This window comes from Geotrypetes seraphini, chromosome 2 (assembly GCF_902459505.1).
Source record: "Geotrypetes seraphini chromosome 2, aGeoSer1.1, whole genome shotgun sequence".
Classification (NCBI taxonomy): Eukaryota; Metazoa; Chordata; class Amphibia; order Gymnophiona; family Dermophiidae; genus Geotrypetes; species Geotrypetes seraphini.
The window spans coordinates 520571009-520587882 of NC_047085.1; the positions used below are offsets into that span (position 1 = coordinate 520571009).

At 42.9% G+C, this 16874-nt stretch overlaps 1 protein-coding gene and 1 pseudogene across 1 annotated transcript in view; one reads left to right on the top strand and one right to left on the bottom strand.

Annotated features, from left to right (window-relative positions):
• LOC117354679 (gastrula zinc finger protein XlCGF26.1-like) overlaps positions 1-15003 on the top strand; it is a 29010-nt gene extending 14007 nt beyond the window's left edge. The window contains exons 2-4 of the mRNA XM_033932542.1: positions 125-251; positions 2655-2774; positions 13351-15003. Of these exons, the coding sequence (XP_033788433.1) occupies positions 125-251; positions 2655-2774; positions 13351-14774 (1671 nt within the window). The 3' untranslated portion in view covers positions 14775-15003. The remainder of the gene's footprint in view (positions 1-124; positions 252-2654; positions 2775-13350) is intronic.
• The window catches only part of LOC117354670, a 273540-nt pseudogene that overhangs the window by 208014 nt on the left and 48652 nt on the right, over positions 1-16874 (bottom strand).

The following is a 16874-nucleotide window of genomic DNA, read 5'->3' on the forward strand; positions in this document are numbered from 1 at the left end:
TGTCTTGAATTCTAAATTATATACACCCAGCAAACTTTCCCCCTTGCCAGTGAGCACCGGCACTGGGAGGTCGCCCGATAGATGCGATGCAGAAGGCGCTGAGTGTTTTCTGGTTTGGTTTCAGATGCGGGTGTCGTTTGAGGACGTCACTGTCTCTTTCTCCCAGGAGGAGTGGGAGTATTTAGAAGAAGGGCAGAAAGAGCTTTACAGGGAGGTGATGAAGGAGAATTATGAGACTCTGATCTCCCTAGGTAAGAGATAATTTAACCTTTTTTAAGCAGTATTGAAACTTATTATAAAGCTGAAAAGCAAATGGAGAAAGAGGGGGGGAAAAAAATCACACAGCAAAACAAAAATATATTCATGCTGAAAAAGGAAGACTTGTTGGGCATGGGTGTGTGAGTGAAAGTGGAAAGAGGAGAATTGTTGGGCCTAGGGAGGGAGAGAAATGTTGGATATGGTGGTGGAGAGGGAACAATAGTAGTTATAGTAATTTGAAAGGGATGCAGGAGGGAGGAAAGTTAGAACCTAGTGGTGGAGAGAATGGAGGTAGAGATGTGGCATGTGCTGGAGAGAGGGAAGGAGAGAAAGATGATGGACAGTGAGAGAGAAAGACATGTTGCACACAGGGGTGGAGGAGAAAGGAAGAAATTCTGTGTAGGGGAAAAAGAGGGAGAATGATCCAGGATAGACGGAACGAGGGACGAGGAAAATGCTGGACCATGGTAACCACTTGAAGAAGAATTTGCAGAAGACAGGAAAGTGGAAAAGAGAGAAACGGGAACCAATGTAATGGAAAACTATATCCAAACAACAAAGGTAAAAAAAAAGGAATTTCTTGACTGAAATATGTTAGCTTTGGGAAATGTATATAGCAGATGTGTTCAACAGAAAAGGCAATGCATTTCTGGTTTTATTTCTCCAGTGCTGAAGTACTTGGTGGCCCTGTGGCTGGTGGGGATCCCCAAGCACCGCCAGCAGAGGACCTCCTCTAGAGACGGCCAGAACTCCCCTCCACCAAGCGCGCAGTCGCTGGCAGCATCTATGAGCCACTGAAGTACCAGCATCTGTGACTCAGGGATGCTGTTGCTGCCTGCTAAGCTTGAGTATTAGATGAACTCCAATCTCAGTTGTTGCTTTTTCAAACAAAATATTATGAAAAAGTTATCAGACCACCCCATTGTGTCTGAAGATAAATCTGCAATCCGCCATGTAATATTATCTACATTGACAAACAGCACCAGATTCAGTGTGTGACCTTTTTCAGGTGTTGGGGCCACTCACATATAGTTTAAAACCCTACGACTGCAAAATGGCCGAAAACTCCAGCAGGGAACCTGTCACCCCATCCTGATGAGACTTCTGAATGCTAAGGACAACAGTGATCCGCAATAGATCTAAAGAGTGGGATAAAGTAAGGTAGAAAATGGTAACCTTTTTGGTTTCCCTTGAGCACGCGTTAATAAAACTTAAACCCTGGTGCTGTTTCATAATAAATGTTAAGGTATGAGGAGACAAAAAGGAGTCTCCTTTTTGAGCCATGTGAGTGGAAAAATTCAAAAATGATTCCCTCTCCTCATAGCCACCAGTTTTAATTGAATAACGAACAAGAGCAATCACCTTAAAACAAACCTTCCGCTATCGCCTCCATCCTTAATAAGCCAAAGCAAAATTTGCCCAACAAGGCAAACTCATAAGGCATGATTTGATTTTGCCAAAGTGTAAACATAAAACCCAGTACAAAAAGTATTGGCTGCAGGCTTTCAAAGGATTGTAGACGGGCTCCTTATGTGCTTCTCCTTTCATGAAGCTGCCGTTGAATTCCGAAAAGGGGGTGGAGCCAAGCTGCCCTGAAGTGTATGCAGATCACAGAGGCAGGCAGAGATGGTAATCAGATTTGCTTTGTGTCTGATGAATGTCATATGTGTTATTGGGGTTGCTAAAAATAATAATAATAATAAAGCTTTATTTATATCCCGTCATACCTTTGGTATACACTAGTGGAAAAGTACAAAGTGGATAATGAACCTTTTCGGTTCTAGACAGTATATAGTAGTGGATAGTTACAAAGTGGGATTGTGGGAACAAGTATCAATATAAGTAAGGGGGTATCAGGAAATACTTAGATATAGAATTGAAAATAAATCCTTACTGCTTTGGTTTAAGGTAAATCTCTGAAATGGCTATCTTTTACTGCACAAAAGAGTTTTCTGGTGTGTTTCACCTTATTTCAGATGTTTGACCTGAATGTTCTATAAGGGATGAGGAAGCTCACTCATATTGAAATGAGGCCGATAATGTTTTGTACTGTACTATTTACGTATTGACTAAACGTATCTTTATTGTAAACCGTTTCTATCTCATGTACTGTCAAATGTATCTTTATTGTAAACCACTTCGAACTTCACGGTATAGCGGCATATAAGAAATAAATTATTATTATTATTTAGAGTGGGAACTAGACTATCAAGATGAGTAAAGAGGATTTATGTGATTTTACCGAGATTTGCAGGGTCTAAAACAGTTCCTCTGAAGGTTTGAGTATTTTGGTTTGGTGAAATTCTTTATGCTGGAAATTGTGTTTTAAGTCTTGAATTTGAGGGAATCCAACAGTAAATACTTTTGGGAGACCTAATGCAATTTCCTTTCCCCAGGAACAGGCTCTCCTGCCGTCACTCCTGATATTATATCCCACATTGAACAAGGGGAAGAGCCGTACGTCAGGGATGAGCCAGGATCAGAGGAAAGAGAAACTGGGAGAAGCAGCTGCTCAGGTAAGTGCCAGTAATAAGAGGGACTGGGGTAAAACTGCTGAGATGAGGTGTTGAGTTGAAGCCTTAATTTCCAAAACTGGCTCATCTTTCTTTGAGCATGTTTGAGATACTTATATGAGGGGCAAAGATCCATTTTATGTGACAATATATTTTATTTGTATTTATTAAATAAACTGCATATTACATTTCGTGCTGCAAACCCCTCCAACGATACCCACATTAAAGGCTACAAACTGTGTATTCTACAAGTGACACTATTTTCCGTTTACCAGCCAACCGACAAAACAAGATGGCCCGTATTATTCCTTCTTGGTGACCCCTACTTATAGTACAGAAAACTGAAAGAAGACCGTCATACCCCCAAAACCCCATCAGTGCTCAGTCACCAATTTAACAAATAGCTATGGGCTCTATGTAGAAGTTTATCCCATATCGGCATCCAGATTGTTGAAATATCCTCCACACCCTTGGAGATCCTATTTTTGCATCCAACCGTTCCCATTTCATCAGCTGTAAGTAGGGGCAGCTATGGCTTTCTGCAAGACTTTAATATAAACATCTGGGCCAACACATTCCCTTTATACAGATGGGCATTAGTTCCTTTCTTGCTGTCTAGAAATACACAGCTTGCAACCAACTGAATGTCTGCTCGTAATGGTATCCTTTTCATCCAAACCGCCTAGAAATAGGTCAACAATCTCCTGCAAAGTCTTTGATCTGTACGTAAGGGCACCTTATATTCACGTAGCTTACCAGTCTGGCAATAAAGGGAACACTAAAGAGGACACAAGATACCCAATCAGAAGGCTCGTAAGATAATCAGGCCACTAGGACCAACTGTTCAGAAGGCTCGATAGATGAGCTGGATTGGCCACCGTGCGAACAGGCTACTAGGCTTGATGGACCATTGGTCTGACCCAGTATGGCCATTCTTATGTTCTTACGTGAGCCAGTATAGGACAATTAAACCATTATAACATCACTGATGAGGTTGGCTCTGAGACACTGTGGACTGAGGCATTATGACATCACAATCTCAGCTCTGGAATGTTGCTCTCATTGGGGTTCTGGAATCTTGCTATACTTTGAGATGCTGGAATGTTGCTACTCTTTGGGTTTTGGCCAGGTACTAGTGACCTGGATTGGCCACCGTGAGAATGGGCAACTGGGCTTGATGGACCATTGGCCTGACCCAGTAAGGCTATTCTTATGTTCTTATGGGTGCATCACTACGACCCGGAGAGCAAAAGACAAAGCATGGAGTGGAACCATCTGTCTTCTCCAGCGAAGAAGGAATTTCAACATCAGCCATCCTTCTAGAAAATCATGTTAACATTTTTTGGGTAAATTTAGCATATGTAATGCCAATCTGGTATTATTTGAAGAATGTCTTTGAGCAACAAAACCCATTTGGTGCACACCGATCATATAAGGGAGAGCCTTGGCTAATCTTAGAGCCAATAACTTAGCCAAGAGTTTTCCATCTACATTAATTAAAGAAATAGGCCTGTAGTTTGAAACCAACATGATGGATGATCCGGCCTTCTCTGTCTCTTTGGATGCAGAGAAGGTCTTTATGTAGAATGGACTTTCATGTATCATCAAGCAATGGATTGGTTTGGTATAGGATATGGATTTATTCAAATGATTCAAACCTTATATAGTTCCCCTTCTGCCAGATTATATATTAATAATACATTTTCAGATCATTTTTGTCTAGAGAGGGGAGTTATACAAGGATGTCCCTTATCTCCTTTGCTTTTTGATATTGTTTTGGAACCCTTGCTGTTGGCTATTCAGCAGGCAAAGGAGATACAGGGTATTCCTTATGCAGGTCGGGAATATAAAGTCTCTGTTTATGCTTCATTTGAAGAATCCTGAATCTACCATTCTGCATTTACTGGAATTTATTGATCGATTTGACAAATTTTCTGTTTATAAAATAAACGAGCAAATCAGAGGTTCTTCCATTAAATGTACATTGTGTAAAAGGCTTATTTGATCTATTCCCTTTCCTATGGAAGAAAGAGGAAATAAAATATTTGGGCATTATGATTCAAAGAACATTGGAAGACACAATGACAGCATGAGTATGTTGCCGGTTTATTTCCAAGGGTCCTTTTATAAAAAACTAGCTGATGCCCCGACGTTGCACGGGTATTTAATTATAGCAATAACACTGTAAATGGATTCAAATAAAGATACTTTATAGTGGTGAATGAAATTATTTTTTTACAGCTTAATAAAAAGTACAATATGCAAATTATAATGTGAAATATTTGACAAAATGAATACAATACAACTAACGCAAAACGTGATTATAAACAACAATTTTAGTTTCACCTCCTGGAGCAAGAACATATAAATTATTGGGTGAACCCACCCTTGAGCAAGCAACATAGAGTTGTGGGCCGAGAGACCCCCAGAACATATCACCCCAGGTAGTGAGGGATCTGCATACCAAGTTTCGTTCAAATCGGTCAAGCCGTTTTTGAATTACTGTGAGAATGGCAGCTTTTTACATTTTTTCCATTGACATGAATGGGTGAAATCTGATTTTCTGTTTGTAGCTCCGCCCACGTGTGCAGGTGGGCCGCGAGACCCCCAGAACATATCATCCCAGGTAGTGAGGGATCTGCATACCAAGTTTCGTTCAAATCGGTCAAGCCGTTTTTGCGTGATCGCGGCACATACACACACACACACATACATACATACATACCTCCGATTTTATATATAGAGATTGAATGGGATCCTTACAAAGTTTATTTGGCTGAGTAAATCTGCTAGAATAGCTTTAGTATCTTTGCAAAAACCACAATTGGCGGGTGGGGGGTAAATTTTCCAAATTTTATAGATATCATCAAGCTTTCATTATGCATCAGGGTATGTACTGGATCCTTCCTGAACTCATGGAGCATCTTCTGTACTGGCTTATTTTAGAATGACAACTTATATCCCCAATCAGTGTTCAAAGTGTTCACAATGTTCATAATCCGTTAAAATCGTCTTATGTTCTGCTTAGAAACCAATCCTACGATCACTCTCTTAGATCAACATTAGCATACAAATCAGCGAATCACTCTCTTAATGAACATTAACCTCCAATTCCAGCTGAGTTTCAATTGAGCCTGTCATCAGGGAGGTGTATAACATAGATACTAGGATAGTAACGGATTCATGATTTTCTAACTGGTTCATTTCAAAACATATTAAGGCACAATATTTTCACAATTATTAACTAAACATGAATATTTTACCTAAATAAAATAAAATAAAGTAGATCAATTTACCTGTTATAGCTCTGAATCTAATTCTCCAACTGAGAGTTCCAGCTGAGATAATCAAATGAATGAGTAACCACCGTAGAGCGTCTTATCTAGGTCAAGGCTGTCCAATTACGTGGCTCAAGGTTTATGCCAACTGACAAACGGCATTGAAAACAGTCTAGGATCTCGGATTCGAAAATGGTGATTTGGATGTTTTGTCTTTTGAAAATGGGCCCGATAAACTTCATTTCAGTGCAGAATCCTTTCCTTACTAATACTAAAAGCTGACCAGTACTTGGGCTTGAAAACAATCGATGCAGGTTCCTTTCTCCTAGAATCAAGCTGCTGCAGGTTTGATTAAAACGCTGCCTCTTCATCGTACCCAACAGAGCCTGGAAATTATTTTAGAATTACCCAAATAGTATCCAAGCCCGACTATACAGTACAGTAAACCCCCGCGAATTTGTGGACTCATAATTTGCGAATTTGCGGACTCTTAATTTACGGTATTTTCCGACCACCTCTTCTTGGTACTAATGTCATGGTTACACCAATCAGGAGCTAATTTGACATGCTATCTGGCGTGTCAAAGCAGTTCCTGATTGGTGTAGCCTGACATTACCATGAAGAGGCGGTCGGAAAATACTGAGAATGATTTTCAGCACCACCCAACTTCGTAAGTACAATTTACCAGTAGAGTTAAGTAACCATCGATGCCCCAGCTGCCCTCTCCTGCCTTCGATCAGCTCCTAAACCGCATTTGCAGTTTTTCAAAATTCGCAGATAGAAACATAGAAACATAGAGCATGACAGCAGAAAAGAGCCGACGGCCCAACAAGTCTGCCCACTCAAATAACCCACCCCCCTAAGCACTTCCTCGAAGGGACCCCACATGTTTATCCCATTTATTCTTAAAATCGAGCACGTTGCTGGCCTTTACTATCTGAAGTGGAAGATTATTCCAATGATCAACCACCCTTTCAGTGAAGAAATACTTCCCAATGTCCCCATGAAATCTCCCACCCCTGATTTTTAGCGGATGCCCTCTTGCTGTCATAGGTCCTGTAAGGAAAAAGATGTCTTCATCCATCTCCATACGGTCAGTAACATATTTGAACGTCTCTATCATGTCTCCCCTCTCTCTGCGTTCCTCGAGAGAGTATAGCTGCAGCCTACCTAGACGTTCTTCATATGGGAGATCCTTGAGTCCTGAGACCATCCTAGTGGCCAATCTCTGAACCGACTCCATTCTCAGCACATCCTTTCAATAATGTGGCCTCCAAAATTGAACACAGTATTCCAGATGTGGTCTCACCATGGACCTGTAAAGCGGCATCACCACTTCAGGCTTTCGGCTGACGAAACTTCTCCAGGTGCAACCCAGCATTTGTCTAGCCTTGGATGAAGCTTTCTGCACTTGATCGGCAGCCTTCATATCTTCACTAATGATTACTCCCAGGTCCCGTTCTGTAACAGTTCTAGTTAAGGTCTCACCGTTCAGAGTGTAGGTTCTGCAAGGGTTTCCGCTACCAAGGTGCATAATTTTACACTTCTTGGCATTAAAGCTCAGCTGCCAAATAGCAGACCATTTCTCCAGTAAAAGTAGGTCCTGTGTCATACTGTCGGGTACGGTACCTCCGCCCACTTCATTGCATAATTTAGCGTTGTTGGCAAATAATGCAATTTTACCCTGAAGTCCCTGAGGCAGATCTCGTACGAAGATATTAAATAGGATTGGACCCAGGACCGAGCCCTGCGGTACTCCATTGAACACCTCTGACATTTTGGAGGGAGTACCATTTACCACTACCCTTTGAAGTCTGCCACTGAGCCAGTCTTTAACCCATGCAGTTAATGTTTCTCCTAGTCCCAGCGAGCTCGTCTTGTTCAATAATCTACGGTGTGGGACACTATCAAAAGCTTTACTGAAGTCCAGATACACTACATCCATGGACTTATCCTTATCTAGTTTTTTGTTACCCAGTCAAAGAAGCTGATTAGATTGGATTGGCAGGACCTTCCCTTTGTAAATCCATGTTGGTGGGGATCCTTCAGTCTCTCATTGTCCAGAACCGAATCTAATTTGTGTTTAATCAATGTTTCCATAGGTTTACACACTATTGATGTGAGACTTACCGGTCTGTAATTTGCAGTCTCTAACCTGCCTCCCTTTTTGTGGAGTGGAATGACGTTAGCTGTTTTCCAGTCTAATGGAACTTTTCCTTTGCTCAGAGAAAGATTGAAAAGTGCGGCTAACGGCTCTGCCAGGACATCTCTCAATTCCCTAAGCACTCTGGGGTGCAATTTATCCGGTCCCATGGCTTTATTCACTTTGAGCCTTGACAATTCTTGGTAGATGCTGCTGGTGGAAAATTCAAAATTCTTGAACGGGTCTTCTGAGCTCTCCCTTGTTTGCAATTGTGGACCGGATCCCGGCGCCTCACAGGTAAAGACTGAGCAGAAGTATTTGTTCAGTAATTCGGCTTTATCGGAGTCTGATTCTGCAAAGTTGCCATCGGGTTTTCTCAGGCGCACTATCCCGTCTGTATTCCTTTTTCTATCACTAACATACCTGAAAAAGGATCTATCCCCTTTTTTAATATTCCTAGCTAAATTTTCTTCCATCCGGCGTTTCTGACCAGTTTTAACAGTTCTAGATTTCTCTAGATGAGCTTCTTTGGCTTATGGTTGTTGTGATTGTTTGTAGGATACAAATGCTCTTTTCTTCTGTTTTATGAGTTCCGAGATCTCCGTAGAGAACCATTGGGGTTTGTTTTTTTTCTCCGCCGTTTGCTCACGGTTTTTTTAAAGAGGTTGGTTGCTTCCTATAGGGTAGATTTCAGAACTGACCACATTACCTCCACATTATCTGTTGTGTCTTAGTTTTGCAGCACTTCATAGACAAAATCTCCCATGTTCCTGGAACGGAGCCCCGCAAATTTCAGGGCAGTACTGTACATAATAATTAGTGAAAGACCATATTTTGACACCACATACATGAATCACAGCTAATGAAATCTGAAACTAAAAGTGACGGTGCTTTTAACAATGGCTGACTTTGTGCCATATTTGGAGTGATGGCTGTTGTCATATCTCCACAGAGAGGCTAATGCATAAGGAGCTTATCATCTCAAATTTACAGCTTTTGTATCAAAAGCTTTTATTTAGAATATTCTCTATGCATCATTTCGGTAAAAAAGAAATGCAAAGAATAGCGCCTCCCCTTCCCCCGAACACTATCTTATTCTTGCCCATGTCAGCTCAACTCTCATGGGTTTCATGATCTCTTGCAACAGTTTCATGAGATTAGTACTAGAGGATGATTTAAGAGCATGGGAAGGAGCGACTGGGGATCACTCTTGCCTCGCCTACACCCCTAGACCACTAGGGATTATAAAATAGGCCCGAGAGGGGAATGGGGGTGGGGGGGGGAGAAGCAACTCATGTTCAGAGGGGAGAAGGAAGGATGGAGCAGGACAAAGCATAAATTTTGGCTTCCACTGAAAACGCATGGTCAGTTTCGGCCAAAACTGAAACCATCGGCCTAGCATTTTGGCTGAAACCAAAATTGGGCAGAAAACGGATTTGGGGGCCAGTTTCAGCATCGTAAGCGAAACTTGGTCAGCTTCTACTCATACTATCCTTCAAATGGTATGTCATACACCAGGGGTGTCCAACCTTTTGGCTTCCCTGGGCTGCATTGGCCGAAAAAAATGTTTCTGGGGCCGCGCAAACACTGCAGCAAGACAGAGGAGGGAGCCGGCAAGATGGTAAACACCCAGGGGCAGCAGAGGAAAATACTGCATCGCCTTCAACCGGGGCCGCACAAAATACTTCACGGGGCCGCATGCAGCCCTTGGGCTGCAGGTTGGACACCCCTGTCATACACCAATAACCCTACTGGATATGGATTTCTACAGGACCCAGAGATCGGTAATATTTTTGTATTGTATTAAATTAGTACCATGTCTTATTGACGCAGGAAAAAAGACCTCAGTGTGTAATTTTTTAAATTCAAATTTCCATTATAGGAACCCTTAACCCTAAAGGATTATACTTCGCTTGGGATGTTTATTGCCCAGCTTGATGGGTGCGATGGAGCGTCCCCGTTTTGCTCTTCAAATTTCAGAAGAGCTTCTTCAGGAAATGGGTTATTCTATGTTACAAAAACTGTGAATCTATATATATAAAATCGGAGGTATGTATGTGTGTGTGTATGTGCCGCGATCACGCAAAAACGGCTTGACCGATTTGAACAAAACTTGGTATGCAGATCCCTCACTACCTGGGGTGATATGTTCTGGGGGTCTCGCGGCCCACAACTCTATGTTGCTTGCTCAAGGGTGGGTTCACCCAAGAATTTATATGATCTTGCTCCAGGAGGTGAAACTAAAAATGTTGTTTATAATCACGTTTTGCGTTAGTTGTATTGTATTCATTTTGTCAAATATTTCACATTATAATTTGAATATTGTACTTTTTATTAAGCTGTAAAAAAATAATTTCATTCACCACTATAAAGTATCTTTATTTGAATCCATTTACAGTGTTATTGCTATAATTAAATACCTGTGCAACGCCGGGGCATCAGCTAGTAAACACATAAAAAAAGATTGATTACCGTATTTTCACGTAGATAACGCGCACCCGTGTAAAACGCGCACACGGGTATAGCACGCGAAAAACACAAATTTATGTACAGAAATTTTTATAAACCACGCACACCCGTATACCGCGCATGCTGCCCGACTCTCCTTTCCCCGCCCCGACTCTCCTCTCCCCCTTGAAGTCCTGTCCCCACCCTGAAAGCCTGATGCCCCCCCCCGACGTCCGATTCACCCCCCCCCCGCAGGACCGCTCGCACTCCCACCCCGAAGGACCGCTCGCACGCACCAGCACCCCCACCCCGAAGGACCGCTCGCACGCACTTCCACCCGCACCCCCACCCTGAAGGCGGGGCCTTGGGCACATGGTCGGGTTGGGCCCATGTGCCTCAGGCCCCACCCCCAGGTGGGACCTAAGGCTCCCGGGCCTATTCTGATTGGCCCAGGTGCCTTAGGCCCCACCAGTAGGCGGAGCTTTGGGACGGATGGGCCAATCCGGCCTCATTCCGTCGTTGGCTGCCTGCCGGACAGGCGAGTTTGACTCCCGTCTGTCCAGCCAACTACACAAAGGTATGGGGAAGGGGGGTGGGGGTGTCATGGGGGTCGGCCAGGGGGATTGCGGGTCGGCTGGGGGGGCGGTCGGAGGTTCTTGGGGGGGCGGTCGTTGGGGGGAGGGGGGTTTGCGTTGAGGGCAGGAGGGCCTGGGATCCCTCCTGCCCGTAATATAGTGCGGGGTGGGGGGTCGCCGTGGCCAGGAGGGTTTGGGCTCCCTCCTGGCCCGAACAACTAGTGGGGGGGGGGGTCGCCAGGGCCAGGAGGACTTGGGCTCCCTCCTGGCCCGATATTTTCGGGGAGTTGGGGAGTTGGCGGGGCAAGAGGGCTTGGGCTCCCTTTTGCCCCGATCGTGTCGGGGAGTCGGGGGGGGGGGGGCAAGAGGGCTTGAGCTCCCTCTTGCCCCGATCGTGTCGAGGAGTCGGGGGGGCAAGAGGGCTTGAGCTCCCTCTTGCCCCGATCATGTCGGGGGTGCCGCGGTTTGCTGGGGCAAGAGGGCTTGAGCTCCCTCTTGCCCAGATCGTGTCGGGTGTTGGGACCGCCAAGAGGAAGCAGCAGGACACCGGTAGGAGCTTCTACATGATTGGGGGGGGGTCGGGAGGCTGTGGGGGTGCGAGCGGTCCTTCGGGGTGGGAGTGTGGGTGCGTGCGAGCAGTCCTTTGGGGTGGGGGTGCGAGCGGTCCTGCGGGGGGGGGGGTGAATCGGACGTCGGGGGGGAACTATGTAAAAAAATTTTTGTACAACACGCTCATGCGTATAACGTGCAAGGGTATGCGCGGTACGTAAAACCCACGTATAACGCGCACGTTATATGCGAGAAAATACGGTAGTATCTAAAAAGACCAACTGGAGCCCTGTATTGAAAGAAAGCATCCGGACATCTTGTTTTGGATTAATTTTTATCAATGCTATTTTTTCTTTTGTTTGTGTTATTCATAATCCACTAAAACTGTATTCTTAGCTACTTCCTTAATCAGATGCTAAAATTGTGCACTGATCCAGAGAACTAAAAAGTATTATCCGTTAATGAAATCATCTCTACTAGTGCACACCTGTATGCTATCATTAGACAGTCTCAGTGTACGCCAGGGGTGTCAAAGTCCTTCCTCGAGGGCTGCAATCCAGTCGGGTTTTCAGGATTTCCCCAAAGAATATGCATGAGATCTATTAGCATACAATGAAAGCAGTGCATGCAAATAGATCTCATGCATATTCATTGGGGAAATCCTGAAAACTCGACTGGATTGCGACCCTCGAGGAGGGACTTTGACACCCCTGGTGTACGCCATCAAAAACCGTGGGGTTGAAAGAATTTCCTTAAGTGCCGACTCATTCTAACCTTTGCCCCATCATTGGGGACTTCTACAAGTTGTTAAATTATCTCCAGTTATAGCAGTTGCTGACCTCCGTTAATAAGACATTTAAAACAATACAGAAATAGTACTGATCTCTGGGTTCTGTAGAAATCCATATCCTGTAGGGTTACAGCTTCCACTCTTGCCATTTCCAAGGACGGTAAAGGGGACGGGACTTGTGTACGGCTTTTTCTTTGCACTTTAAACAAAGCGGTTTACTTATTTAGACCGATGCTTGTTTTGTACCTTGGCCAATTAAGTGTTAAGCGATTTACCCAGAATCACAAGGAACTGAGGCAGCTGCTTTATAGGACCATCTCGTCATTTCACAAATCTGCAGTGGGTGTAAAAAAAACCCTTCAACCAATGGTTTGCAAATAAGAAACAGACCAATTCTTAAGCTACTCTTAGAAAATCTGAATGTTATGAGACTCTGTCAAGATCGTAAGCTTCAAGAAGCAGTTGAAAACGCAACTGTTCGTCGATGCATTTATGTAATATGTATAGACTGAACACTGAATAAATCTGCCATTGGGTTGTCCCTATGGGTTAATGTAGGGACTTTGTAAGATGAAGGAACTCCAGCTTGATAAAGATTGATATATTAATTTTGTTCGATGTACATATGATTTCTCTTTATAATATGTACAGTATGTTATTTTGTACATCACTTTGATTTATAATTTTTTTTTTAAATAAAAAAATATCCAGTCCTTCTTATTATACACAGGTAATATCTTATAACCCAGCATTGACTTCTAGCACATGATTAAGACCTTCTGTTTATATCCAACAGATGATCGGATCACACAAGAAAGGACGAGAGCAAAGAAGCAAGGAGAAGATCCTGTAGAAATAGAACAAGTCCAAAGACAATCGGAAAATGTCTGTGAGAATATTTCCCAGAACTCAAAGGATCAAAGAGAGCCTGCAGGAGACTCGAAGGATGTTCACCTGACAGAGAGACCCTTCCAAATTAATAATAGTGATCAAGTGACTTCTGAATTCCACCAGGGTAAGAGGAAAGGAAAAACACGCCAGAAAGAACTTACGTGTTTGGAATATAAGAGGAGCTTTAACTTTATTCGTCCTAAAAATAAAAAGAGCTACCCCTTGTTTTCAGAACTCGAAAAGCACAAAAACAATCATAAAAATGAGAAACCGTTTACATTCACTGAGTGTAATAAAAGCTTCCCTCAACTGTCAACTGTAAAAATTCACCAGCAGACCCGCACCACAATCAAACCATTTCCATGTACTGAGTGTAATCAAAGCTTCACTCGTCTTTCAGATCTAAAAATTCACCAGAGAATTCACATGGGAGACAAACCATTTACATGTACTGAGTGTAATCAAAGCTTTACTCGTTTTTTACATCTAAAAAGACACAAAATGACTCACGCAGGAGACAAACCATTTACAGGTAGTGAGTGTAATCAGAGTTTCACTCATCTTTCACATCTACACTCTCACCAGAGGATCCACACCAAAGACAAACCATTTACATGTACTAAGTGTAATAAAAGCTTCACTCAGATTTCAAATCTAAGAAAACACCAAATGATCCACACAGGTTACAAACCATTTACATGTACCGAGTGTAATAAAAGCTTCACCTGGCTTTCAGGCCTAAACCTTCACCTGAGGATCCACATGGAAGACAAACCATATACATGTACTGAGTGTAAGAAAAGCTTCATTCAGCTTTCAGATCTAAAAATTCACCAGAGAATCCACACAGGAGACAAACCATATACATGTACTGAATGTAATAAAAGCTTCACTTGGATTTCAAATCTAAAAAAACACCAAATGATCCACACAGGGTACAAACCATTTACCTGTAGTGAGTGTAATAAAAGATTCACTTGGCTTTCAGATCTAAAAATTCACAAGAGAATCCACACGGGAGACAAACAGTTTACATGTACTGAGTGTAATAAAAGCTTCACTTGGCTTTCAGGTCTAAAAAGTCACCAGATGATTCACACAGGAGACAAACCATTTGCATGTACTGAGTGTAATAAAAGCTTCACTCGGCTTTCAAATCTAAAAATTCACCAGAGGCTGCACACAGGAGACAAACCATTTACATGTACTGAGTGTAATAAAAGCTTCACTTGGATTTCAAGTCTAAAAAAACACCAGACGATCCATACAGGGTACAAACCATTTACACGTACTGATGTAATAAAAGCTTCACTTGGCTTTCAAATCTAAAAGATCAGCAGAGGATCCACACGGGAGACAAACTATATACATGTAATAAAAGCTTCACTCAGATTTCAAATTTAAAAGTTCACCAAAAGATTCACAGAGGCGACAACACATTTGCATGTACTGAATATAATAAAAGCTTCATTCAGGATTCACAGCTAGAAATTCACCAAAAGATCCACATGGGAGACAAACCATATATACTCTCTGAGGGCTAAATTATATATATATAGCACCCCAAAAATTGGCGCTTAATAAGAGCTATTTTATAATCTTAAACTTAGGCATGGTTTATAAAATAGCACTTACTCCTGGGACCTGTGCCAATGACAACTTCTGTTACATCCCTTCTGGATTCAGTACACTAGGTCTTCAATCCCTTCCTGCAATCTGGGAGTTACAGAAATCCAAACCCTTTTCTGAGCACATACTCCTCCTACCTGAGGTAATCTGTGCAGAAGTCTTTTAGATTTGCTCTGCATCTTTTTCTTATTTTTTTTTGCTTAAAGTTTGTCTTTTCAGTGCCTTGATGCCCCTTTGCAAAGGTCCTCTATTGAAGGAAAGGATGCAGTCCCACGGAGCCAGACTGCTGCTTCACTGAAAATCTTTGGTGGACCTGTGGAGCCAGCCTGCTATGTGCCACCATTCCTGGACTATGGTTCTATTCCCCTGGAAGCTTGCTTGCCCACTGACCTTGTCAAGGGTTTAAGCGGAGGCTATAGGCATACTGCGTAAAACTCCTCCGGGTTTCATGGTGCAGGCTGCATTTTCTGTCCCCAGTCACGTGGAAGCAGAGATTAGTCAGTGTCCATCTGACTGGCACTCTGAAGAACTTCAAGTCTGGTTATTTTTAAGCTATTCTGAGGCAGAAAATCCTTTTCCTCCATTCAGCTGCAGTGAAAAGAGCTGACAGGCAGGCACTTCAGACACTGTGAGTACACCTCCATTAAAACTTCAGAGGTGGTCTGTGAAACTCTCTAAAACTCATTTTTGAGAGTTTCTGAGGGTAGGGTTCAGATCTCCCACCTCCCCAAACCGCTATTTTTTATTTTCAGATTTTGTTTATTTTTGTTGTTTGTGGTGCAAATTCTCTGGCGGAAATCATCTTAGATTTTTATTGATCTTTTTTCAAAGTTTTATTTATGTCTCAAAACCCTTCGATTTGATTAAATATCACTTGGGATGGACTTCCAGCCCCTAATCTATCAAATGTGTGCATTGATTCCACTGAATTGGTGCCGGATCAGCAACCGTGTACTGCGTGCCCTAGCATGCTGGGTGCAGGAGCTTTGAGCCTGGGTCTGGGTCACCGGCCTGGGTCTGTGATTTTGTAAAAAAAATCCCGCTCGGAAGCTATCTTGGAGTTTGGCACCAAACGCTGGTGTTATGAGTCTGGGGACTCTTTTGGCAATGAGTGAGCGCCTCAGCAGGGCCCTATAGTGGACAAGGTGCGACGTTTCACTGGATTTTTTTTCAGCTTCTCTGGAAAGTTTATTCTTCAGACCCAGCTTGTTGGATGCAGCCAGCGGGTGTGTCAGTTTCTTCTGAACCATTTGCACCAGTGGCAGGCTTGTCTGGCTATGGCAGAGCTCAAATGCATTATTAATCCATTTTGACTCCTAACGCTACTTTTATTTTGGATCTGACTGATGGGACTAGTACAAAACAGTTGCCTAGAGAGTCTGGATTTGGGTGAGGACCCCTCCGTCAGCAAACCTTTTAAGCATGGCTTTGTCCACTATTTTATTACTGAGGTTCTGAAAGAGCAAAAAATTGGAATCTCCTCTTTCCATGTCATAGTGTCCGGTCATGGACCATTATAATATGCTGTCCTCTTTTTTTCCATCGAACAGAGGAGATTGAGAGGGGACATGATTGAAACATTCAAGGTACTGAAGGGGATAGACTTAGTAGATAAGGAGAGGTTGTTCACCCTCTCCAAGGTAGGGAGAACAAGAGTTGAAAGGGATAGATTCTGTACAAAAGTAAGGAAGTTCTTCACCCAGAGAGTGGTAGAAAACTGGAATGCTCTTCCGGAATCTGTTATAGGGGAAAACACCCTCCAGGGATTCAAGACAAAATTAGACAAGTTCCTGCTGAACA